The sequence below is a fragment of the Desmodus rotundus genome, chromosome 4 (genome assembly GCF_022682495.2).
Source record: "Desmodus rotundus isolate HL8 chromosome 4, HLdesRot8A.1, whole genome shotgun sequence".
In the NCBI taxonomy this organism is placed as follows: Eukaryota; Metazoa; Chordata; class Mammalia; order Chiroptera; family Phyllostomidae; genus Desmodus; species Desmodus rotundus.
This window is the reverse complement of record NC_071390.1, coordinates 20,056,928-20,083,711: the sequence shown is the minus strand read 5'-3', so window position 1 is coordinate 20,083,711 and position 26,784 is coordinate 20,056,928. Positions and strand designations below refer to the sequence as shown.

Below are 26,784 nucleotides of genomic sequence, written 5' to 3'. Positions count from 1 at the left end.
TGCGTAGTCACCTTTTAAAAAAGATAGGGGAAAATGAGGAGTTACAAAACATACATTTATACCGTCTTTTACATTTACCTATGGAGCTGCCTTTAACGGCACTCTTTATTCTTAATGTGGTTTCAAATTACTGTCTAGGGTTATTTCGGTCTAAGGGACTTCCTTTGGCATTTCTTGTAAAGGCAGGACTACTAGTCATAAACCTTTTAGTTTTTATTTAAGAACGTTTTCATGTCTCATTTTTCCCTCCCTATTTGAAGAACTGTTTTGCTATATATATAAAAGTCTTGGTTGAAAGTTTTTTTTTTCTTTCAGCACTTAGAATATGTCATCCCACTGCCTTCTGGTTCCTGATAAGAAATCAGCAGTTAATCATCTAATAGAGAACCCATTGCAGATGATGAGTTGTTTCTGTCTCGGCTGCTTTTCTATTTCTCCTTGGCTTATAAAAGTTTAATTATAATGTGCCTCAGTGAAAATCTCTTTGAGTTTATCCTACCTGGACTTTGTTAAGTTTCTTGAATGTGCAGGTTAATGTTTTAAATTAAATTTGGCAAGCTTTTGGCCCTATGTCTTAAATATTCTTTCGATCCCTTTCTCTCTTCTCCATTTGGGACTCCAGAAGGTTTCTTAATCTCTTTTCATTTATCTTAACTTTTTTCTTTCTGTTCTTCAGACTTGATCATCTCAATTGCCCTATCTTAAAGTTCGCTGAGTCTTCTGCCTCATCCACATTGCTCTTAAGCCACTCTGGTGAATTTTTCATTTATTATATTTGCAATTCCAGAATTTCTTTTTGGTCCCATTTATATCTCTTTATTGATATTCACTGTTTGGTGAGACACCACTCATAATTTCCATTAGTTCTTTAAACATATAGCTTCTTTTAGTTCCTTGAACATATTTTAATTAGCTGATTTAAACTCTTTGTCTAATAAGTTTAGCACCTGGGCTTCCTTAGAGACAGATTATACTGACCACCTTTTTCCCCTAGTTCCTTTGCATGTCTTAAAATTTTTGTTGAAAACTGGGCGTTTTGAATATTCTAATGTGGCAACTCTGGAAATCAGTTCCTTCCCCTCTCCCTAGAGTGAGTTGCTGCTGCTTGCTGTAGTTTTTGCTGTTTGCTTGTTTCGTGACTCTTCTGAACTAATGTTGTAAAGTCAGTATTCTTTGTCATGTATGGCCGCTAAGTTTTCTCTGTTAGCCTAGGGGTCAGACAGCGATTGATCACAGATTTTCTTAAATGCCTGGAACCAAAAAACAACCCTCCCAGTTGTAGTAGATGGGCTCTGTGTGCTTTGGCATATGCCTTCAATACCCAGGCAAGCAGTCTCCAGCTTTGCCTTAGCCTTCACCTCCTGCTTGTGCGGAATCTGACGATCAGCCAGAAGTGAGGGTAGGGAATTTCTCAGCTATCTGAGCATGTAGGTAGCCCTGGGCATGTCTGTAACTTTCTAGTTTCCCAGAAATATGTTTCCGAGCTTTTCCAAGCCATTATTCCCCAAAGAATCTCAATACCCAGCCTTTTTTCCCAGGCCATTGATTAGTCTATTGTTTGCCTCAAAGGTTATCCATTACTTCTGGCAATAGTGACAAAACATTTGCCTGTAAATTTTTCATCAAATGCTCCCTGGATAGTTACCTCAGTAGCAGAGAGTTCCAAGTTATACAAGATAAAGACAAACACTTCCAGCCATTCCTTTAGGGCAGAGATTTTCTTTTTTTTTCTTTTTTTTTTTAATTTTTATTGTTATTCAATTACAGTTGTATGCCTTTTCTCCCCATCCCTCCACCCCACCCCAGCTGAACCCACCTCCCTCCCCCATAGGGCAGAGATTTTCAACTGGTGCAGGCACACTGGTGCGCCACAAGAATTTTTGAAACATGCAATACCTGACTATTTAGTCAGGGACACAGACCTCTTTTGCCTTAGATTGTCAATCTAAAAAAATGACAACAGCCAACACAACAACAGCCATCTGGTATCAATAAATTAAAATTATACCATGTTTGACAGAGCAGCAAAATTATATATTTTTTGGTGTGCCGCAGAATTTTAGTAATTAGTTTGTGTGTGCCATGAGATGGAAAAGGTTGAAAACTGCTGCTTTAGGGAGTCATCAGAGAGGTCAAAATAAACATCCACGGTTCCTTGAAAATGGGGCACATTCTGCTCTCTCTGTTACAGGTACCAACACTGGGAACACAGCTATTTTATTTGAAAAGACCAATCCAATTTTGGGCAGGGAGGGTGGGGTGAGGGTAAGTTAAAACACCACAAAGCTTGCATTTCTTATCCAGATTCAGCTTTTTTTCCTGAAGGCACCCCCCTGGTTGTTGCAGGCCTTTGGTTAGTTGTAAGTATTCTGAAAAAGTTGATTCGGACAATTTTTGCCACCTTTTTTGTTGCTATCATGAAAGGATGGAATCTGGAGTTCCACATGGAATTTGATGCCATTTTGCTGACATCACTTCAATGCGAGTTATTACTGGCAACGTTAGCCTTGATCATTGGCTATGGTGCTGTCTGCCAGGCTTCCCCACAGCCATGTTAGAATTTTTCCCTGTCCATTGGCATTTCTAGAGGTTGGTAGACTACGGCTGCAAGGACGAATCTAGCTCACTGCCTCTTCCTGCAAATAAAATTTTCAGTGGTACACAGCCACTCTCACTCGTCTGCATATTTCCTTGGGCTGCTCTCCTACTACGACAGCAGGAATGACTTGTTATAGAAGAGACTGTGCAGCTCTGACAGAGACCAATATAGCTCCTGTTTGGCTCTTTGCAGACTACTGCTCTAGCCATTAGAAGCATATCACTAAATCTAGCCCACCCCTAAGGGGAGAGGAATTTAGCTTCACTTTGTGGAGGGAGGAGAACCAAAGCATTTTTGGACGTATGTTAAAAACAAGATGATTAGTAAATATTTGGGGGTCTACATTTTGAGGTTATGCAAATATCCTATTTGTTCTTAAAGTTTTGCTAATATTAGCTTCATCAGTAGCTCTTGCCTTCAGCAGTTATTACTGTGGTGTGCTAAAGGTGACTTTCTGTTTCTCTCATCCCTTTTACACGTATTAATTGGAATTCTTCTGTCAGGGAGATTTGTTCCTTCTTTCCCATTTATTTATTTATTCAATCTTTTAACCATGTTAGTATAGGCTCATAGATATTTATTTTATTCTTTGGGTCATAATCCATTACTGTCACAATTCACTTTGTTGCTCAGATTGTTCCAGCTTTGGCTATTGGGGATCTTTCACGTTGGCATGAATGTCCTTTAAACATGCCCCACCTTTTTTAAAGCTTTATTTGTTACTTGTTTTTTGAGCATTTCCTTCCTTTCTTGGAACTACTAAATAGTCCACACACATCTTGTATTTCCCAGCCTCAGCCTTTGAGCTTTGTGATTTTTTTTTACTTATTTTGTATTTATTTATTATTTTTGTGTGTGAGGTTTTTTCCAATTTTATTGTTGTTCAAGTACAGTTCTCTGCCTTTTCCCCCCATCCCAGCCTAACCCCCAGCCCTCCCCACCTCCCTCCCACTTCCACTCCCTCCCTGTTATTGTCCATGTGTCCTTTATAATTGTTCCTACAAACCCTGCATGAGCTTTGTGATTTTAAAGAGGATTTTGAACCATATTCTAAACTGGGAGGGGTCCATAACACCGGAGCTGGTGCAACGGAGAACACAATACAAGCTGTTGAGTCAGAAGCCCAGATTTTTAACCTTGGGCAAATCCCTGACCTCTCAACATTTTTTCTCATCAGCAGAATAAAAATACTAATGGCCACCTCACAGGATTCTTGTGAAAATGTTATCTGAACTAGGAAGTAAGATGTAAATCTTAGTTTCCTTTTGCTGCTGTCCTCAGGAAGCCATTTTAAGGACTCCTTTGCTGTTCTAAGCAGATTGCTTCCTGCAATGCCCCACCCCCCACCCACCCAAACACACTCCTAGTGCCTGGAGGGCAGGGACCTTGCCTTACATCCTTGTGACTTTCTTACCTCCCTTATTGCACAGCAACCTTTCACGTAGTCTTCAATCAGCCTTGGGTGTGGATTTTAATACACACATATTCTGCATTTTAATATACCTGTGTTCTGCATGCTGCTAGTAGGCATGCTACTGGCAACCATCATCATTACAATTCATTTGGTGGTTTCTATAAATTTATTAGGGCTTCATTTCTAGTTTAGTGATCTTTGACTTGCTACTTCAATAGGCATTAGCCCTGTGGGAGGATAAACTGAACGAAGACATGGTATTGGACCTCGCAGTACAGTCAGGAGGAGAGAGCTCTGTACGAATAACCAACCACAGATTACCAAGGACCTTAAATGTCAGACATCACAGGGACTTTGTTCAGCAGGCAGTGGGGTAGCCAGTGAAGGCTTCTGAGGAGGAAGGGGATATAATCTATACTGCGAAAGTAGAAGGCTGGCATGAATGAGCCTCGAGACATGGAGGGGGTGGCAATTAGAAGGCTTTTGGAATGGCTCAAGTGAAGAATAATATACCTCAGTGACAGTAAGAATGGAAAGAAGTGAGCAAAAACCTTGCCCAGAAAAATTAAACAGGACATGGTCAATCAGGAATCAGAGAACCTTAGAAGGTGACCTTTGAGATCATCTGGGGCAACTCATGTTTCAGAAGGAGATGAGGACTGGAGACACCGTCACTTGCCAAAAGCTCACACTGTCAGCTAGTGACTGTACTGTTCAGGGTGACTCTAGGCTAGGCAGCAGTAACAGTCAAACCAAACCCCGATCTCCAGGGCCTAACCCATTTATTTCCTACTCACAAAAAGTCCTCTGCAGGCCAGGAGACTCCTCGGGCAGCACCATTCCTAATAATGACTCAGGGTTCCAGTCTGCTTCTATACTGTGGGTTCTGCCAATTCAACTCCTACCTTTCAGGAAGATAGTGTGGAGAATATGTATCACTCTTCTCATAGCCCCATGACCATAGTAGTCACATACCCCATCCTAACACAAGTGAGGCTAGGAAATGTAGAAGGAAGGGAGTGGGCAGGAGATAGTTATATTCTATTTGGTAAGCACTATACTCTGTCACAGTCATAGAACTAAAAATGTCCTGATTCCCAGAATCTAGTCCTTTTTCCTATGCTTACAGGAAATGGAACCCACTTCACGGATCTGTTAATACCTCAGTGTACCCTGTGTTCAGAATATCTTCCTGTTACTGCAGACTTGGCAAGAGAACTAAAGCCAGATTTTCAGTCTTAGGAGAAACAACCCCATTCAGAAATTGTAAGTAGGCAGCTTGACATAAGCTGAGGATCTTTCAAACAACTCCAAACGACATATCACCATATGGCAATTATTTGTATAATCTAAAAATAAGTGCAGAAATACCTGCATAGTACACATCAATTCAGACATATACACACCTCTGCTCTGTGACTTGTGAGTCACAGAAGTAGATGCAGGCCATGGGGTTCAAGGGCAATAGACAGCCCCATAGCACAGGGTGGTAGGGCTGATGCGGAGGACTGAAGTCAATGACCCTCTCGGTGCCTGCCTGCCATGCTCCCAATCTCCTCCCAAGATAGGCAGTTCTTTCCCATTAAGAGCCATATTCAACAGCATGTGACTTGTTCCCCTGGCCACAAATGACCAGAACAGAGGAAGATGCTTGAACAAAGCTAATAATGCATGTGGCTTATGAGGTGGTATGGCATAAGATGACTGGTAATTAACCAGGCCGATCAAAAACTAGATCAGAGTTTTGGAGTGAGTTTGTCAGTTGACAGTGGGCACAGGAGCTGAAGGGCAAAAAAGGGAGAAAAGATAGCATATTATTGAAATTATAGAAATATGGAGTCAGCGAAAGCCTGAGAGTTGCTTTTGATAGAGTAGGAAGTAAGCGGTGGGTAGTGCCAGACCATACAGGAGCTGTGAAAGCAAAATATTAGTAAGTTGGCAAAATGACTGAGTATCAGAAAGCAGCAAATTCCTGCCACGAGGGGGGCAGTGAGATATTTTAGTCCCTAGAGCTGTGCTGATCAGATTCCAGACTGGATGTAAGTTCGAGTAAGTCCAGCCATATGGCTATTTCTGAACATCTAGCCCTGTGGCTGAGATGTCTATCTTCCTTAATTTTTTTTTAAAGTAGAGGTTTTTTTTTTTTAAGATTTTATTTATTCATTTTTAGAGAGAAGAAAGGGATGGAGAAAGAGAAGGAGAGAAACATAGATGTCAATTGCCTTTTGCACACCCCAAACTGGGGACCTGGCCCACAACCTGGGCATGTGTCCCAACTGGGAATCAGACTCATGACCTTTGAGTTTGCAGGCTGGTGCTCAATCCACTGAGCCACACCAGCCAGGGCTCTCTTCCTTAATTTTACAAGGTTGCTTATAATAACCCCCTGTTACTTCTGGTGGCCTGAGTAAATCTCTGTCCTTTGCAACCACAAGACCCCAACAGGCCATGAAAAGAAATTAAGTTCTAATGAATGCTACAGCATGGATGACCCTTGAAAACATTATGCTAAATAAAATAAGCCAGACACAAAAGAACAATTGTGTGGTTCCACTTACATAAGGTACCTAGAACTGTCAAAATCAAACAGACAGAATGTAGGAGAGAAGTTACCAGAGGCTGGGGGATGGGGGTGTTATTAATGTAGAAGAGATTCTGTCTGGGATGACAAAATTGTTTTAGCAATAAATAGTGGGCATGACTACACAGCATTGTGAATGTACTTAATGCAAATGAATTATGCACTTTAAAATAGTAAAATTCATGTTATGTATACTTTACCAAACACCCAAAGACCCTATTAGGAATACAGCATGGTGAAAAGAACAACAGCTTTGAGTCAGAGAAGCTGGGTTCAAGACCCAGCTCTGCCACTTTGTGGCTGCGTCACTTTAGGCAAGTCCCCCAGCCTCTCAGTGTCTCCAGTTTATTCATTTGGAAATCGGAGATAATAAAACCCTAGGCTTGTTGTGAGGAACAAAGACACAGTATATTGAGTCATTACATAAACATCTTTTGAAAATGCGTCTAATGACTCTTGATATGTATATGTGGAAGAGGAGACACCAGGCCTCTGTGCTCTCACTTTAGGAGAGTATGAGGCTTCCCCTTTGCCTGTGTGCTCAGGGCACATGGGGGCGGATGTCTGCCTTCAGAGCCCCTAGACTCTGAATGCTTCTCTTCTCCACTTCATCCAGTCATTCCCTCTCCTGCCCTTGTTGGGCCCCCAATGCTCTGGTGCTCTCTTCTCCTCTAGTCCCCCTGGAGACCACCCCTTAGAAGAGATTCTTTCCTCATTCAAACTGGAGTACCTTTGTCCCCCTTCTCAGAGTGGTATCTGTATTTAGGCAGTTCTCTTACCAGGGAGGGAAAAGCTTGACCCACATAAGTCTGCTGAGTTGAACTGAAGGTCTCTTTAGGCATAGGCAGACACATAGGTGCAGGAAACGCTGCGGCTAAGGAAGCCCTCCAAGCTCTTTCTATCTCCCACAGCCAGGCAGTTAATAATACTGGAATATTTGCTGACTGGAATCCTTTCGCTGGGCGTCAGCAAAAGGCAGGGGGCTGACCAAATGCTTTTTCAAATTAAATTTCATTCAGACATTTTGTGAAGTCTAAAAAGTAGGCACCCACTCTAGAAAGACTGGGAGCTGTCCGAGGTCCTGAAATGTGACTGAGCCAGCACACCTTCCTCTTTCTCCTAATTCTGGAGCACTGGCAGCTGCAGTTCAGCCTAACTTTGGATTTAGGAGACGTGAGTGCAGAGATAATTCCGGGAAGGCTAAAAGCATAGAAAGAGAGAGAAGCACACAGATACACAGAGCTTTCTGGATGAGATTAATAATGCTAAGGCCAAAACATAGAAATTTGTTTTGATTTTATTTTTAAATCTTACCAAGAAACCTCAAATGCCCTAAGAAAAAAAAAATGGAACAAATAAAAGAGAAGGAAGGTCTATGCATCACACAATGCAAAATTATGTAAATACAAACCTGTGAACAAAACTACAACCACATAGACTGATGAGTCACCATCAACTGCACCATACCAAAGGACTCATAACTCTTTATTTTTATCTTCTGTGTAGATAGAAACAGTTTGATTTTTATGGAAAAAGGACAAATAGGAGTATGACTTAGCTTGATGTCATGTTATTTCACGTGTCTTTTAAAAAAAATCACACCTATGTTCATTGCAGCATTATTTACAATAGCCAAGATTTGGAAGCAGCCCAAGTGTCTATCAGTAGATGAGTGGATAAAACAACTAGAGGACATTTACACAATGGAATACCCACTAGCTGTAAAAAAAAAAAGAAAAGAAAATGTTACCCTTTGCGACAGTATGGATGGACCTGGAGAACACTGTGCTAAGTGAAATAAGCCAGTCAGAGAAAGACAAATACCATACAATTTCACTTATATGTGCAATCTAATGAACAAACTGAACTAACAAGCAAAACAGAGACAGACTCATGGATGGAGAGCAGGATGACAGCTATGGGGGCAGGTTTGGGGTGGAGGAATTGAGCAAAAAAGATAAAGGACTCAGATATGGACAATAGTGTGGTGACTGTGGGGGTGGGAGGGGGCAGGTGGAGGTGGAAGAGGATATGAGGGGGATAAATGGTAATGGAAAAAATACAATTAAAAAAATAGAAATAAAAACATCCCCCCTTCTCCAGAAAGTCTTGGGCGTGATCCTCCCCTTCCCCCACCTTAATGATATGCCCATGGATGCATCTTTTAGTGGAGGCTAAAGAAACTTGGCTGAAAAAAATAAGTAATCTAAAACTGAGTATTTAGAATATATGGTGAGCAATCACATACCCACTGCCTTATGGTGGTCCTTAAGTTAGGACCTCAATTTAGCCATAACTCTTCAACTAATCCTAAGCCACTTTAGGGGTAGTGACCATCTCTCAGGTCTTCTCTCACACAAACAACATCAAACATCCAGTAGCTGTTCAATAAATGTTGGCTGGTTGGGTAAGGCAAGTAGAGAAAAAGTCTGGAGTTCACTCAGGGATTGTGATTTCTTTTTTAAAAAATTAGGGTGCTTGCCTATTAGGGAAAAATTAGAAGTACACAAAGTCCAACAAGAAATTGATTTAACAAATTGTGGCACATCCATACAACTGAACACTACACTGAATTATAAAAATAAGTAAATATATCTATATTACTGATGGGGCAAAATGGCTACAATTTATGGAGTGAAAAAAGAAAGTTCAAAAACAGTACATAAAATGCATATGAACTTACATTTGTAAAAAAAGAATCTGAGAAAGTGACACTTTTTATCACTTCTATCTTCATTACGGTAATCCTAACAGCTGGCATGTAGCTAGGGTTCAGTAAATGCTCTTTGACTATGGTAATACCGAGGACTTCGGGTAGCACTTAAAATGTTCCCAACAGAGTGTGAATTCTGACCTTATTCTGTTACTCCAGAGCAAGGAGGATTTTCCTGTTGTTGGAAGGAAAGAAGGGAGAGAGGACTTCACAATTAGCCAAAGTTGAGAGAGTGTTAAATATCACTGTGTCAATCCCAGATTTGGGTAATACTTCCTTTTTTCCCTTACTTTACCAACTTATTTATCTACCTATATATTAATATATTTTCCTAGTTTTTCAGTTTGCAAATTTCAAACCTAGAGAAAAGTTGTAAGACAAAGATAATAACATCTGTATTCACTGTTAATTTTTTGCTACAGTTGCTTGATCTCCCCCCTCTTTGTGTGTACACTGTTTTTGCCAAAATATCTGAGAGTAAGTTATATAAATCATGATATTGCAATACTAAATACTTTGGCATGTATCTCCAAAGAATATTTGCCATTTATATACATATATAAATCACGTGTGTGTGTGTATATATATATACATTTGTTCTCAAGGAACTGTTTCTTACATTGAAATAGTTTAAAATTCACAAGAAGTTGCAAAATAACACAGAAAGTTTCCAGGTATCATTCATTCAGCTCGCTCTCCATGAGAACATCTTACACAACCACATTACATTATCAGAATGACACTAATACAACAAACAAATTCAACTACAGACCTTATTGAATTTGTATCATACTAGGTTTCTCTCTTTGGCTTTCTCTCTAGTTCTATGAATTTTTATCACATGTATAGATTTGAGTAACAGAATTTTCCATTTTCCCCCCACAAAAAAACTCCTCATGTTATCCCTTTACAGTCCCATCCTCTCCACAACCCTAAGCCATTAACCATTGATACGTCCTCTTATCACTAGGATTTTGTCACTTCTAAGATTTTAGGAGTCACATAATACATCACAACCTGAGATTAGCTTTTTCACTCAGTAGAATGCCATTGCAATTCATCCAAGTTGTTGCAAATTATTCATCAATAGTTCATTGTTTTGAATACTGGATGTATCACAATTTGCTTATCCATTCACTTGTTGAAGGTTATTTCCTGTTTTTTGCCAATTATAAAGAAAGCTGCTATGAACATTCATGTACAGATTCTTGTGTAAACATAGATTTTCATTTTTCCAGACTAAATACCGAGGAGTGAGATCACTGGGTCATTCAGCAAATGTATGGTTAACTTATAAGAAACTGCCAAAGTGTTTTCCAGAGTGGCTGTACCATTTTACAATCCAACCAGCAATAAATAAGAGATCCAGATGCTCTGAATCCTTGAAGGCACTTGGTATTGTCAGTATAGTGCATATACTTTTACTTTTACTTTGTATTTCCCTAATGGTTGGTGATGTCAAATGTATTTTCATATGTTTATTTGACATCTTTATATCCCCATGGTAAAATATCTGTTCTTTTGCCCATTTTCAAATTGGATTATTAGTTTTATTACCACTGTGCTTAGAATTCTTTATGTATTTTGGATGCAAATCCTTCATTGGATATGCAACTTGCAAACATTTTCTCCCAGTATGTGGTTTGTCTTTTTTTTTTTTTTTTTAAGATTTTATTTATTTATTTTTAGAGAGAGGGGAAGGAAGGGAGAAACAGCTATGTGTGGTTGCCTCTCATGCGCCCCCTACTGGGGACCTGGCCTGCAACCCAGGCATGTGCCCTGTCTGGGAATCAAACTGGTGACCCTTTGATTACCAGGCTGGCCCTCAATCCACTGAGCCACACTAGGCAGGGCTCATCTTCTCTCTTATGCAGAGGAAAAGATTTTTTAAATTTTGATGAAGTCAAATTTATTAATTTATTTTATGGATTGCATTTTTGGTGTCATACATACCAAAGACTTTTTCCCAAGTGGCTGTACAGGAAATAATTTTCAACCATTTTTTTCATCTCACACATGTTTAATAGCGTGGTATTGCTGACAGAGATACATAGCTGTAGAAGAATTGTGATCAAGGAGCTTCCAGTTCAGTTTAGAGAAGCACACAAATAATTACAGCAGGAAATGGTAGGTAACTCTAAGCCATTTAGGGCTATGGGTCAGAGAAGAAGAGTTCATGGGAGGGAAGGATCTCTTTACATTGGAAATAGCAGGGGAGGCTTCATGAAAGAAGGGACATTTGAACCTTAACAATTTCAACAGTTGAAGTGGGGGCAGAGGAGAAAATTCCAGGAAGCAAAGGAACAGGGATGGGGCAGAAAAGTCAAGATCAAGAAGTGGGCTGGAGTGGAGGGGCTAGATAATTCACTTTTGGATATAAAGTGTTTGAACATCAGGAAGCATTCATGAAGAGATGTCCAACAGACAGCTGAATGTGTGAGTTCGGAGTTGGAAACTGGGGAAAGGGATTTGGGAATGACACACACAGGTCAGGCCATGTGTTATACTTGTGTGCCCCACGGCAATGTGTGCTCTCCTTCAGAGCACTTGTCAAAATCAAAATTAACAATGAACTGTGTAATTAGTGGTGTAACCTCTCACTCTCTTGCTAGAATGCCATATTCATGGAGGCAGAGTCCACATCTGCCTTATTCCTAGCACCTAATCCAGTGCCTTGCAGTCAGTGAATATTAGTATCAAATAGATAAAATAAGAAGGTGACACTTCTAATAGCCATCATTTATTGAGCATGCGCATGGCAGGCACTGTGATACCCACTCTTTGTATACATAATCTCATTTAAACATCACAGAATCTCCTGAGAGGTATGTCGAGGGTTCTCAAACCTAGGTTCAACGGACCTGGGATAGGGCCTGAGAATCTGAATTTAAGTTCCCAGGTGCTTCTAATGAGCAGCCAGGATGAAAACCACTCAGGTGGATGGTTTTATTGAAACTTTACAGATGCAGAAACTGAGGCTCAGAAAATAACAGTGATTGATTCAAAGTCCCATGGCGAGGAAGAACCATGAGGCAAAGCTAGATCTCTTAGAAAGAGGACTTTACCACAAAGCCTCCCTGACTCTGGGAGACCTGCTAACTAAAAAAAAATGAGTTTATGAGGGAAGAGCAGAAGGCTGAAAATTGAGTTCTTAAAACAAAGGAGAGTGGTGAGCACAGCCCAATGTCACAGAGCGGCCACAGAGGATGTGGTACGAGGGAGAACCTGGTAATGACACACGGATGTGTCTGCAGTATCTGCGTCTGACGTCAGAGGAAGGTGAAGACGGGGCAATCCCTCAGGAAACCTGGCCAGCTGGAAGACCTTGTGGTTTGAGGCTTTGCCAAGATCGTTCCTTCGTAGTGCAGCTTTGTAGTAAAATCATTAAAGCCAAACATCTTGGGCCTGTGGGTTGGGTTGCCAAGAAAGGGGAGGTGGTAGTCTCCTGAGGGAATCTCAGTTGGGAATGTCAAATAAGCTATTCAGAAAACACAACTGCAGCCCACTTAGGTTGTCCAGGGCCACTGCCCCTCTATTGGATCACTTGAGTCTTTTGTATTCCTTCTTCTGTTCTCTGTGCTCTGCCTTTGCAGTCCTGCTTCTGTTGGTCAATGGAAAGAGAAAGGTGAAACTCCAACCAGGGCATTTTGCTGACTGTTAGTAGTCCTGAATAACATGGTTGAAATGAGACTGGAACTACAGCCCAGAAGTAAGCAGTGGGACAACAACTGCAAGCCACAATCACACTGGCCCCTGGAACCACAATCAGTGAAGTTTGGCTGTACTCTCTCTCCCAAAAGGCAGCCTGTACAAGGATGTGGAGGATGTGATACAATCCCATCACTAAATCCAACTCTTACCCTGTTGTCGGTGTGTGTGAAGCAGTGCCCCTTTATATGAAAGAAGACAATAACAGCAGTAGCCCCTGATACCTGACAGCTCATAAAGCACCTTCACATGCGACAACTAAATCGTCCGTGACCTTGGGGTGGTAGTAGGTGTCATCTCCACATGCTTAGTAAGAGGCAGAAGCCACAATTCAAACCCATCACCTCTGACTCTGGTCCAATGTTCTTTCCATTACAAACCACTCTGCTAGTTTGTTATTGGCCCCAACGCTTCTGAAACCCACGTAGCCTTTTGTCCAAAGAGAGACCTCCGCAGAAAGGGGTTCCCACAAACCAGGTGATGATTTACACAGACTGAAATCTCAGATGCCCATCGGGCCAGACCGGTAAAGGACAGGACTTAAGAGGGTGGGGGTAGTTCAACGGAGAGCGGTGGGGACGGTGCTGAACCCGACAGCACACTTACACAAACGTCAGGGGCACCTCATCTGTGCCCGCTGCGGTCATCCTGGCTCTTCCCTCCGCTGCTTTCCACTCTGCAACTCAGACCCACGCGTACTTTACCTACCTCCCTTCTTCTCCCGGGGCGTGGCAGGCTTTCTGCGCAGCCTCCCGCCCCTGACGGTCCCGGGAGCTGCAGAGGAACAGCTGATGAGATGCTCTCTGACGTAGACCCACTTTTCCCCTGGGAACCCCAAACGGGCTAAGGGAGGGGACAAAGCGTCGCCCTACAGGTTCCTACTCTAACTGGAAGAGCAGAGCCTCACCCCTCAGAAGCTCCGGGGAGAGAATGAGCGTACGGGACACCTCCCAGAAAACCCTAGGAGGGGGTCAAAGGACGCGATGGAACCGTGTGATTTCCAGATGGCAAACCCCAGTCGTTCAGGCAACCCTGAGCTCAAGTCATTTCCAAACGAGACGATTCTTGGGGAGGGACGCTAAGGACAGGAAGAGGCTCCTGCGCAAATGACTCTGTCCGGGCGCCCTAGGTCCGTCGCTCGCGCAGCTGAGGTAGTCACTGCGCTTCCCCGCCCCCGATCCTGTGCCCCCCCACTTCCCTCTCCTAGCCAGACCCAGAGCAGGAGCTCCGCCCCAAACGCGCCGCCCCAACCCCCCGCGCCTTAAAACCCAGAGCACACAGCCCCGCCGCGCCCCGTCTGGCGCACCTCTCCTCTCCTTTGTATCTATAGCTGCGGTCGTTCGCCCGGCCCTGGTCCCGGCACCATGAGCTTCGGCTCGGAGCACTACCTGTGCGGCCCCTCCTCCTACCGCAAGGTGTTCGGAGACAGCTCTCGTCTGTCTTCGCGCCTTTCTGGGGCTGGCGGCGCGGGCGGCTACCGCTCTCAGTCGTTGTCCCGCTGCAATGTGGCTTCCTCGGCTGCCTGCTCCTCGGTCACTTCGCTCGGCCTGGGTCTGGCCTACCGCCGGCCTCCGGCGTCCGACGGGCTGGACTTGAGCCAGGCAGCGGCACGCACCAACGAATACAAGATCATCCGCACCAACGAGAAGGAGCAGCTGCAGGGCCTCAACGACCGCTTCGCTGTGTTCATCGAGAAGGTGCATCAGCTGGAGACGCAGAATCGCGCGCTCGAGGCAGAGCTGGCCGCGCTGCGGCAGCGCCACGCTGAGCCGTCGCGCGTAGGCGAGCTCTTCCAGCGCGAGCTGCGGGACCTGCGCGCGCAGCTGGAGGAGGCGAGCTCGGCTCGTGCACAGGCCGTGCTGGAGCGCGACGGGCTGGCGGAGGAGGTGCAGCGGCTGCGGGCGCGCTGCGAGGAGGAGAGCCGCGGGCGCGAAGGCGCGGAGCGCGCCCTGAAGGCGCAGCAGCGCGACGTGGACGGGGCCACGCTGGCCCGCCTGGACCTGGAGAAGAAGGTGGAGTCGCTTCTGGATGAGCTGGCCTTCGTACGCCAGGTGCACGACGAGGAGGTGGCGGAGCTTCTGGCCACGCTGCAGGCGTCGTCTCAGGCTGCGGCCGAGGTGGACGTAGCTGTGGCTAAACCAGACCTGAGTTCTGCGCTGAGGGAGATCCGCGCCCAGTATGAGTCTCTGGCGGCTAAGAATCTCCAATCAGCCGAGGAGTGGTACAAGTCCAAGTTTGCCAACCTGAATGAGCAGGCAGCGCGCAGCACCGAAGCCATCCGGGCCAGCCGCGAAGAGATTCATGAGTACCGGCGCCAGCTGCAGGCACGCACCATCGAGATTGAGGGCCTGCGTGGAGCCAATGAGTCCTTGGAGAGGCAGATACTGGAGCTGGAGGAGCGACACTGTGCTGAAGTGGCTAGCTACCAGGTAAGGAGTGCTGTGTAGGGAGTGGCATCCTATCCTCTCCCATGCATACCCACACTTCTCCCCACAATTGTGGCCCGGGGAATTGAGGGGAGGGGAAGGAAGGGAAGAGGGAAAGCCTCGACTAGAGGCCTTGGCAAACAAAAAGCTCTGGGCTCTCCACTGATAATTTTAGGGGCCTGAATGCCCTTTTCCTGCCTTTCATTTACATCCCTTTCCAAAGCCCTTCTAACAAAGAAGCCCTTTGCTTCCTTCTTCAGAGTCGGAAAATCTAACTCATGCCTACTTGTCAACAAGTGGGAATAAACACACTTAAGACCTGAAGAACAGTTCCCCACCCAAAGTAGGAGTGAGCCCAACGGAGGTGGGTTACACCCTCTCCAGGTTTGGCAGTGCTGTCTCGGCTCTCTGGTTTCTTTTGTTGACTTTGAAAGGCTTTCTCTACGCCCTACAATCTTATTTATAGAGTATGGTCTGCCCTGGTGGGGGAAGGATGCTGAGTTGAACTGGGAGGGATTACACCCCATTTTCTTGACTTTCATCCTCAAAGGAGTAGAGATTGGGAACCAAGGAGATGGGTGATTGGGCTGGTGTGACTGCCAGGCTCTTGCTAGACCCCTCCCCCAACACACAACACACGGTTTCCTAGTCGACAGACCGATTGATGATATTTCTTCGTAAAGAAAGCTTTCAGCGGTTAGCAAACGAGAATGGTTGGGGCGCTGTCCTCGGTGCTGATTCCGAGTTCCTCACATCTCAGAAATGTGTCTCCAGTCGCATGTCCCAGTTACGACTCTCTAGGCAATTAACTGCTTTGATTTTTTTTTTCCTGCAACACCAACACATCAGTCTTGGCTACCTGCAACCAAAGGTCACCTCATGGACAGCATCAATTTTCATTTTCATGGATGGCTTAGCACTTAACAAAAACCACTTAATCTGCTCAGCAGCATTGAGGTCCAACTTGAAAATGCCCATTTTCTTAACATTTTTCCAATCTAAGTGCATGTGATAAATCAAAGAGATTGATTCTTTCTTTCTATAGACCACTTATTTTTCATCTTTGCCTATTCTGTAAGTTCCTTTGACTGGCTCTTTCCTCCTTTATTTCTCCAAACAAAGGCCACTGCATCTTCATTTTTGCTATAGCAAACGTTCTGGGATTATGATCACAAGGGCACAGAGGCAGGAAGAAAGTGCGGTTAATAATCTAAATAGTGCGGTTCAGATTAAAGGTAGGAAAAAAGCTCCATTGGGTAGAAGCTAATAATTCAGAAACTTGCAATATTTCATTCTAGCCAAGAACAAAGTTTATATTTGATTAAATTAATAAGGTTCGGGGAACATTAATAAAATACAAGAAAGGAGTGAAACCTCAAAAGTATGTTGTTAGTCTGGAGGTAAAGAATGATTATTGGCGTGCAGGTATTCATTGTTCATTATAGATGACTTCCTTTGATAAAGGAAGAGAGCTTGCTTGGGTCATTTCTTTTGTTTAGTTAGCAATTACAGAATTACTCAAATAAAGACTTCCGTTCTGCTTCACACTCTATAACGTGAACTTTTCACTATGTGGCCCAGCCCCTGGAATGTCTGAGTTAATCATATTTAGTTAATTGAAGCTTCATGTTTAATAGAAGCCTCAAAGGATGAGTGAGGTGATCTTCTGAAGGACTAGCCCAATATTTCTCCAAAAAGAATAGCTTACCCACAACTGCCACCTGAACTGGGCTTTGCCATGTCTTCTGTTTGCTTGTTATAGCCCCTTCGTTCTGTGAGGTAGTGACAATATTGTCTGCCTTGTTTGGTTTGCATTAAAAGCCTTTCAGTGGTCATGTAGACATAGTGCACAGGAGAAAAAAGGAAAACAACAGAAACTGCGGCATGTCTGCAGCTCTGCAGTGCTGCCCCCCTCAGCGTTAGCTTTCAGTGCCTCAGTGGACCTGCTGATGGAGTGGAAGAGGTCAGATGACAGCTATTTCCTGCCCTTTGGGACCTAAGACTGAGGGGGGGCTCACGTCCTGACCTGCAGATCCCGAAGGCCTGAAGCCACATGGGTGTCTTCTGGCAGCTCTAACAATATCAGCAGTGCTGATGAAGATGAAAAGCTTCCTTCTCCACAGTGAGATTCAGCCATTGTTTTCTTGCCCTCTCACCCCTTCCTCCTCCCCTTTCACTGCAGTAATGAGAGGCTGTTCTCTTTGTTCTGCTTCATTGATTAGTAGTAGGCCCCCTTTCATTTGCAAGCTTGCCACCCTCCAAGAGGCAGAGGAAGGCTCCATGAAAAGTCACGTTTTCCCTGCCCCAGAGAGTTGACAGCCTATTTGAGGAGAGAAAGCTTATTGCACTTTGAAAGAGTAAAGAATGATTCAAGGTGACATCGTAAGTACACAATGGTGCATGAGAGGTCCAGATCAGGCAGCAGGAGACATGATAAGGAGCTCAGGATTTCATCTTCAAAAGCCAAATGCAGCCACCTTCTTTAGCTGGAGCCTTTTCCATTTTTAAAAGAGGGCAATTCGGGTTCCTGCATAGTTGCTTCACCACCCTAACAGCCCCCATTCTTCCAAAGATATCCAAGGACATTTTTGAAGGGTACTGGGGCCCCTGGCCCTGCACTATGGTCAGTCTTCGAAAGCTAAAGCTTTCCTTGAAGGACATTGCTGAACTGGTATCACCAGTATTTAATGCTCTCCAGGGAGAGGAGCCAAGTCTGCCCTCTTCTCTCCAGTATGAGATTGGAATACAGCCTAATGAAATAGCAGGAAGGGGCTGGTCCCTTGGACATGGGGGTGGCAGTGCCTGCATATAAATCTATAGCATGTGATAGATACATTTATGAAGTTAGAATTCAAGAAAAAAAGCCACATTTAGTCTTTAACTCTTCCATGTGCTTTTTGTTTTATTTTGTTCTTGCCCCTCTCTACCTCACAGTCAATTGGGCCAGCACAGTAGCTCCTTCACAAAAATAAATTGAAACTAGTGGTTCCTAAATCCCCTAGTTTCAAAAGGTCACTTGAGGGTTAAAAAAAAAAAGATTCTCAAGCCCACTCCCGATAATATGGACTCGGGTAGTTTGAGTAGGTGTGGCCCAAGAATAAGCGTTTTCAATAAAAAAAGAAACCACTGCATCCTGTTGTTCCTCAGATTGATTTTGGGGTGCACGGACCTAAACCACATTTCCCAGTGTAAACAAGTTCATAAAATGCAAGATTTTAAAGTATGGTAGGGACAAAAAAAAATGTGGGACTAAAACAAAGACAGGAGGGGGAATACGGCATAGGGGTAGATCACATATAAAAATGCTCTCTCCCCACCTATGTTTATTACACAGAGTAGTAATTCTGAACGGCTGCACTCACTGCTCAGCCTGGCTGAGAGCCCCCAAAAGTGGCGAAATGCACAGCACTGGTTGTCGTTCCCCTTCCCTGCAGTAGCGCAGCCAGTATTCTCTCGGCCCCAGCCCACATCCTTCCAGCCCTGAAGACGATGCGCAGCACCTGTTTCATCTGCTCCAGGAGAGACCCCAGCTGCAGCTGGGAGTGCCTCTCTCCCGTTCCCTCCCGCTAAGCCAGCAGTAGGGGTGTGGTTGGGGGAGGGGCAGACTGCAGCGCTCTGCTCAGATTTCGTGAGCAGGAAGCCATCTTTGGCAGAGCTTTTGAAGGGCGAGGCAAGACAGCCTGGTCTAGGGAAACAAAGAGCGCAAACAAAGAGACTAGACATTGAAGAGCAGTGATCAGCCGTCAGCACACTTCCTTGTGAAAGGAGCACAGTCACGCTTTTTGTTTACTCTGATCCATAAAATAGACATGTAAAATGTGCAACGTAAAAACTCAAGGAAATCTCATCTATTAGAACTCAGCTCCCCAAGAACCTCTTTTTCAGAAAACACAGCTGTGAAACAAAAAAAAATTTTCCTTTAACAGAGGACCTAATTAATGTGCTGACGAGACAAAAATATTTATCTCTAAATTACACATCAGGGAGTCGGCCCTTCTATGCCCCCCGTCTATTCATTCTTCCTTTACAGGACTGTAAACCCCTTTGGGTGTCAAGCCTACAGCCGGAGAGAGGAGAAGGGGCCACTGGAGTCAGGCATTTCCAGGAGGAGCAGCAGCAGATCAGTTCTTTCAGGACAAAGAAAACCAATGAGTAGGAAACTCTAATTCAGACATTGCTCGTTGGGGTCATTTAGGGCAGAAGTAAACACCTGGGTATACCTCAGTTGACCTAAAAAAAGACATCACAGAATTATAGAAAAATAATTGGATCATTATCGTAACCCACAATTACTGAGAAAGGTTGAATTACGTTTAATGTCCTAATTAAGAGTGGTACAACCCACTTCAGAAAGGTTTTTATTCAAAATTGTTATTTTTTTTAAAAAAATGAGTGCTCTGACCATGCAATATTCAAGTTGTATTATACATTGCTTTCCTAGTTATCTAAGGGGTTATAGGGAGGGCTCATGATTAATTTGTCCATATGATTTACAAGGTAGAGAGTCGCACGGTATGATGTTAACAGTAATAAAAGCCACTAACATTTATTCATCGGTTCCCATGTGATGAGTGCTGTTCTAATGCCTGTCATCTAATTTAATAGATAACGGAAGCGTACATTAATGTGAGGTGTGTTAAATTGGAATCCCAAATTGAGAATCTCAGAACACCTCAGCAAAGAATAAATGTTGTAATTTTCCATATGCAGAAGTGGAAGTTTTAAAGAAACTAAAATAGAAAACAGATCGAGGCATGTTAGATATTTGTGGCAGGACAAGAAATGCAACCCAGAGACCCTGAAGAAATCCTTCTCCTCTCCTCATGCATTTCTCCTGCTTCTTTTTTTTTTTTTCCCCCCGACGTCACTACATCGGTCTCTCCTGCTTCTTTTTATCATGAGAACACTTCTTTCTTTTTCTCCTTTTTCCCTCATCCTAGACTCCCTCCCCCTTACCACAGCTACTGTAGATTCTCTTACTCCCTAGCTTCGCTAGTATGCTTGCTTATAGGTAAATTTAACCTCAAATAGCAACCATCAAGTAACATTTCTGTTAAAAATCTTTTTAAACCCTCATGATTCCTTAACACACCTTGGAATGTCTCCATCGCTGTCAGGTATAATATGTATTTTCCCCACTGCTCATTGTTCCTTGCTCTGTAGCTGTCATTTAATTGAGTCTCTCCTTTGCAGCATTCCTATCAATATTTATAGAACAGGTAGGTGGTACGAATTTTAACTTTTTCTGCAGATTCTCTCGATTTGGAAGCTAGCACCCCCTGATGTATGCATCCTGCCTTTCACCATGGATTTACCGTCCTCACACAAGGGGGGTTACAAGGGCCCCTCAGCACTTTGTTTCCTGAGGTTTCCGACAAGTTCATCTGCATCGCTATTTCATAAAGTAACTCTCAGTCACTGTGCTCTTTGTGTTGACAACGTTGCAGCTGAACTATGTGGGTTATCTGCCCACACTGCTTCAGGTCCTGAGAAAAGACGTGCTCACGTGGCACCATTCAACAATTCTTCCTCGAGCATCCGCAGGTGCACCGTGCTGGGCTCTGGCCTCCAGGGGTGTACCACACAGAAAAGGTCCCCGCTTCCATGTACATTACAGTCTAGAGCAGGAGTTCTTTGAGAGGACCAGTTTGTCCCCAGGGGAAGTTCAGCAGTGTCTGGAGACATTTCTAGTAGTCACAGTTGGGAGGGAGAGTGTGTGCTACTGGCATCTGGTGGGTAGAGGCCAGGGATGCTGCTAAACATCCTACAAGTCACCGTACAGTCCCCCACAACAAGGCATTATCCAGCCCAAATTGCCCACAGGGCCAAGGTTGAAAAACCCTGTTATAGAGGAAGGTGAAAAATTAGTAAACTAGTAAATGAAGAAGAAAAGACCTTCAGATAATGATAAGAGCTAAGAGCACAGCGGGCACTTTGAAGTGGGTGATTTTTAAAAAATGTGTCCTCCCACTGGTGGTAACTTTTTCTTAAATATTATTATTATTATTAATTATTATTTAGAGAGAGGGGAAGGGAAGGGGAAAGAGAGGGAAACATTGTTTCTCTCGATGTGAGAGAAACATTGATCTGTTGCTTCTTGGGCTCCAAACCCACAACCTACCCATGTGCCCTGACAGGGAATCAAACCGGTGACCTTTCGCTTTGCGGGATGACGCCCAACCAACTGAGCCACACTGGTCAGGGCACTTCTTCTAATTTGTACAATGTTCCTACATGGGCTAGCAGCCGCCCTGGCTTGAGGTAAAATAATGTGCAAGATCAGTGTGGAGAGAGCACTTAAGTTGGATACCAGGAAGAACTGAGTAGAAGACATGTGAAACTGAGTTTTGTGTGACATGGAGCGGTCCATGTAAACACACTCCAGAGCATTCCAAGCAGAGGAAATAGCTAGCCTAAAGGGCCTGGGACAGCACTTAGTAAGTCTAAAGAGCAAAAGAGAAGGCCAGGGTAGCTGAAATACATTGAGCAAGGGGGGAAATATAGGCCATATTGAGCTTTAACTTTATTCCACAGGCATTGGAGGATTTTAAGCAGGTAAACAATAGGATCTACTGTGTTTTTTTAAAAATCCTTCTGGGCTCCAGAATCACAATTGTAAACCTATTTTTTTCGATGCCTGGGTTTGCACCTGGAAGAACTTGGAGCAAAACTATTACATAAATGTAGTTTCTTCTTTAGAAACATTATAATTTCAATCTGCCATGTGGATAAAAATTTTTTTCTGATGTATTTCTTCTTTCTCCTCATCTATCATGTAAAATGTTTTCAGTAAAGTGGTTGAGTAGCCAACTTCCAGGAAACCATCAAAATGAATGCAGGCAGGGAAGACTTGCTGTCCTCTCTGTGCTTTCTACAGTTGGAATTTTCCGAATCTAAGCTCCTAGTGTGAGACTTTGGGTTATGGAAAGGACATACGAGTGAGTTAGCACCAAGTACCACAAGCTGGGGAGGGATGGTAAGCATGTGCCCTGTAGTAGAAGATCCCAGCTCTCACCGAATCTCCTGAGGACCATTATGAAAAACTGCAGGTGCTGGGACCCCACCCCAGAACAAATGAATCAGATTCTGGACTGGGTGGGGTGGGGTGGGGGGATGGTCTGGATGCTTTATATGTACTCAGGGTTGAGAATCCTAGCCTTACTGAAATCTCAATGAATTCCAGCTGGTTTGGCCTAAATACATTGGATATGTCACTTTTCAGGATAGCATCGGGCAACTGGAGAACGATCTGAGGAACACCAAGAGTGAGATGGCACGCCACCTTCGGGAATACCAGGACTTGCTCAATGTCAAAATGGCTCTTGACATTGAGATAGCAGCTTACAGGTACTTCAAAGGGCATGCTCACCCAAGCAAATGCAGTCATCTGGGGCAGGGTGACTCAAACAAGTGGCTCTAGTCTTTCCTGTTTTTACAAAATGTATTGATTCTAGAGAGAGAGAGGAAGGGTGGGAGACAGAGAGAAACATCGGTTGTGGTTGCTCCACTCCTCCGTGCACTCACTAGTTGCTGCTTGTATGTGCCCTGACTGGGACTTGAACCCACAACCTTGGTGTATTGGGACGACACTCTGAGCTACCCGGCCAGGGCTAGTCTTTCCTGTTTCTTATGGGTGAGTGAGGATGAGGAAAGATATCACTGGCCCCTTCCAGGTAAGCTGATCTCTCTGTCCCTTGATTTGGGTATATCCCAGCTGCACCTTACTGGTCCTGGTTTTTCTCCTCACCTCTGCTAGGATTTAAGGGAATAATGGGAGTACATAGAGGTTGAAATAAACCCATCAGACTCTTAACTTTAAAAGCAGGGTTTATACAGCATAGAAAGTCCTAACAGGTGGGGTGTCCCCCCGATTCCTACTCAAGGCAATATTCATGTGAACATTTACCTTAAAAAAATGTAATAACAGCAGCTAATAAAAGTTTTTGACTGATTACTATGAGCCAGGCACTCTATTAGGTACTGCATTATAAATGATCGGGGACTCAGGTCTTATTGTTCCCATTCTGCAGACGAGGAGACTTGAACCTTGGACTGTGTAAGTTGCTCGCAGTCACTATGCTGGTAAATGGAGGAGCTCAGATTCCACCCCGGATCTGTCCGAGCATTTTTTCTTCTCTGCTTCTTTACACTCTGTATACTACTTCAAAGCAAAGCTCCAAGAGTATTTGATAGTGTCTTGAGTTTCTGATTTTAAAGAAAGGATGCTAAAAACTATTAGTTTTGAGAAACAAGGTATTAGGGTCACTTTTGTGATGCCATTTAGGCCAGCCTGAGAAAAGTCTACCATCAGAAACACTCACTCACTGGTCTTTGAAACCACTGCTTCCACTTCGTCTGTGCTCTCGGACACTGAAAAAGTACAGATCTCAGGTTCAGGCTGCTTTAGGCGCTTCTTTCCCCCTCAGTGGACTTTGCACCTCCTTATTCCTATTGCACGTATGATGTTGATTAGCAAAATTACTTTTCCCTGGAGCTTCGTGGACTCTAAGTGCCAAAAATGGGTGTGATGAGGCCAAGGGGAATTACAGGTTTTTCCTTGCTTAATTCTTTTGTTTTAGGATGTAGGGTAGATTTCCCTTTGACAGTGCTTTCAACACAGCTGGTGTGGAAGGTGTGTGTGTGTGTGTGTGTGTGTGTGTGTGTGTGTGTGTGTTGTTTACGAGTGAGCGTGCATGCACGTGCTGGGTAACTCCAAGTCTTGGAGCCTTGGAATTCAATATTTATTCATCTCAATCTCATGAATAACTGCAAAGTCTTATAATCTTTCTGAAATGAATAGGAGGAGCTGCAGGGTTAACTGAGTTCCTTCTTTAAAAACTTGCAAGTTGGCTTCCTGAGATTTTTTTTTCTCTGTTCGGTTTACAGGAAACTGCTGGAAGGTGAAGAGACACGTTTTAGCACCAGTGGATCAAACATTTCAGGGCTGAATCCACTTCCTAATCCAAGTTATCTGCTCCCACCTAGAATCCTCAGCTCTACAACCACCAAAGTCTCATCCACTGGGCTGTCTCTTAAGAAAGAGGAGGAGGAAGAGGAGGAGGAGGCTTCTAAGGTAGCCTCTAAGAAAACCTCCCAGATAGGGGAAAGTTTTGAAGAAATATTGGAGGAGACAGTAATATCTACTAAAAAAACCGAGAAATCAACTATAGAAGAAAGCACCATTTCAAGCCAAAAAATGTAATTCTGTTGCTTAAAAAGAGTTCATGCTTAAGAGGGGATAAATTGCATCTGACTTGTTAAACAGCCTATTCCTGAACCAAAACACCTATCACCACTCTCAAATGTCTTCAAGGCTTCAGTCTCATACTTAGCATCGAATACCTACAGTCTCTAATAAGAAAAGCACCCCTTAGGTTGGCGCAAACTGCACTTCTAGAGCCATCACAGAGGCGTTACCTAAGAACACAGCTTTCTCACCTAAAGCGCAGACTTTACAGTGATAGATGATTCAGGGACAGAGGAAGTACAAACTAAGGTGCTAAATCTGTGATCATCGTCATTTGCTGTGAATTGAAATTAAAGCCTAATTCACACACTATAACCAGCCATTACCCAGCTATATAATCTCATTCTAGACATAAAATGTAAGATCACTGCCAAAGATAAACTAATGGTCCACGCCTGACACTGCTCACTCTAACAGAACCATTTCGCAAATGATAGGTGTTTGTTTAACGGACACTTCTCCTCCCATCCCCCCTCAATTCCATAGACCCTTTTCTTCGATTCAGAAAAAAGAAAAAGGCTACTGTAGTATTTTAAACACATTTAGGTTCTTGTCAAAAGAACTTACCTGCTTTAGCTCTCTTTGCTGAATGGGTAAAATTTAGATGCATGTTGACCATATCTATGATCCTATCTTTCCAATTCTGTAGGTTAAAAAAAATGGCAGTGATAAGTTTTAAGGGTTGCCCCCAACACATAAGATAATAAAGACTCCCTAGATTTTAGGCTTTTCAGCTTATCAAATCCACTTAATTAGGAAAAAAAGAAAACCTTACTCAATTAAGAATGTAGCTTTTCCCCTTGATGTTAGAAACACAGTAATAGTTACCCCAAGCTGTGGTTAAGGTGACCTTAGATTTAGTATAAGCTAGAAGAGTTGAGTATTTGTATGAATGGAAAGGTGAAGGTCTCATTTATCTGTGTCGGTTCGTTTGTGGTGATATAGAGTTAGCTGTTTCACACCCTTACCTTTAGACAGAATCCACGTATTCCCCCTCCCACTAGTCTAGGTCCTGAAGAGGCCTTGTTTTCACTCTCCTATGCCTTCTAAGAGTGTTAAGTGTGGGTTACGTTATCACCAGGACACAATGCTACTGCCCCAAAGCAAAAGAAGTTTCTTCTGGTCAATCAACACCACCAGCAAATAGAAAAAAGAAATCTTTCTATCTTCTAAATGAGTCTTGCCCAACAGCTTTCCCACTGCCGCGCGGTTGGTGGGCTCTCCCCTCCTGCAGAAAGAGACACTCAGACCGGAGAATGTGCTTGCATGCCCCTGCCCACATGCTAGGAAGTCGACTCTGGAGCACCCACTTCTCATCTGCCCGACTGTGTAGCAGCCGCATCGCCGTCTTCCACATGTGCCAAGTTTGAAGCAGAACTAATTCTCTGCCAGCAGCCTCTTCGGCAGAGCTACAGAGTTGCCATGTATGTCTCTGTTCACACATGGCAGAGACATGCACTTCTCCATTAAGAGCTCTGTGGTAATAAGGACATGATGCTTTTACCGAACTTTCTTATGCTAGCACACGCTTCCATAGTTCAAGGAACTTGAAAGATACTTCTCTCTTCCTCCTTTCCCTCACTCCATCCCTGTCTTTACTCCCCACACTTACTGTAAAACGTTAGTAAATTAAGAATTAAAAGTCACATGAATCCCAGCAATGTAACTTGTGTTCTGTAGTTTCTGTGGCTTCAATTGAGAAAAGCACTGTTTTGGGGCAGCCAGACAACTGCCTTCCCCAAATAATTCAGAAATCTTACATTCTCTGTTCTGCACATCCACATTTAGTTGTTTCCCCGCCCCCTGCCAAAGCCTGGGGGCTACAGCCTGCACGTGTTTCAGACGGGTCAGAAACACACGATGCACTGAGTGAGCCGTTCCTGGCAGGGAGTGGGGAAATCCAATCAAATCAAATGCTGAAAGACACTACATTGCTGCGCCTGGATAACGATTTCATTAGCTTACCTTGGTGACGTTTCCGAGAACAAACTGGCAGAACACACATGATACAAAGTCCTTCAAAACAGTTCAGAATCTTGTTTCTTTGAAAAGGCGGTTATAGTTCTGCAGAACCCAGATATTTAGGTAGAACATGG

The 26,784-nt window shown here is 43.8% G+C and overlaps 1 protein-coding gene across 1 annotated transcript; it reads left to right on the top strand.

Moving 5' to 3' along the window:
- Positions 1 to 14,305: 14,305 nt before the first annotated feature.
- Positions 14,306 to 26,341, top strand: INA (internexin neuronal intermediate filament protein alpha). Its single transcript, XM_053923301.2, has 3 exons — positions 14,306 to 15,444; positions 22,664 to 22,788; positions 24,328 to 26,341. Exons 1-3 carry the CDS (start codon positions 14,380 to 14,382, stop codon positions 24,641 to 24,643), a joined length of 1,506 nt encoding a protein of 501 aa, XP_053779276.1. The 5' UTR covers positions 14,306 to 14,379; the 3' UTR covers positions 24,644 to 26,341.
- Positions 26,342 to 26,784: the final 443 nt, after the last annotated feature.

Coding starts and splice junctions, on each gene's coding strand:
- INA (XM_053923301.2), top strand. CDS start 14,380: ATGAGCTTCGGCTCGGAGCACTACCTGTGCGGCCCCTCCTCCTACCGC. Junction 15,445..22,663: donor CTGAAGTGGCTAGCTACCAG/GTAAGGAGTGCT, acceptor GTCACTTTTCAG/GATAGCATCGGGCAACTGGA. Junction 22,789..24,327: donor ATTGAGATAGCAGCTTACAG/GTACTTCAAAGG, acceptor TTCGGTTTACAG/GAAACTGCTGGAAGGTGAAG.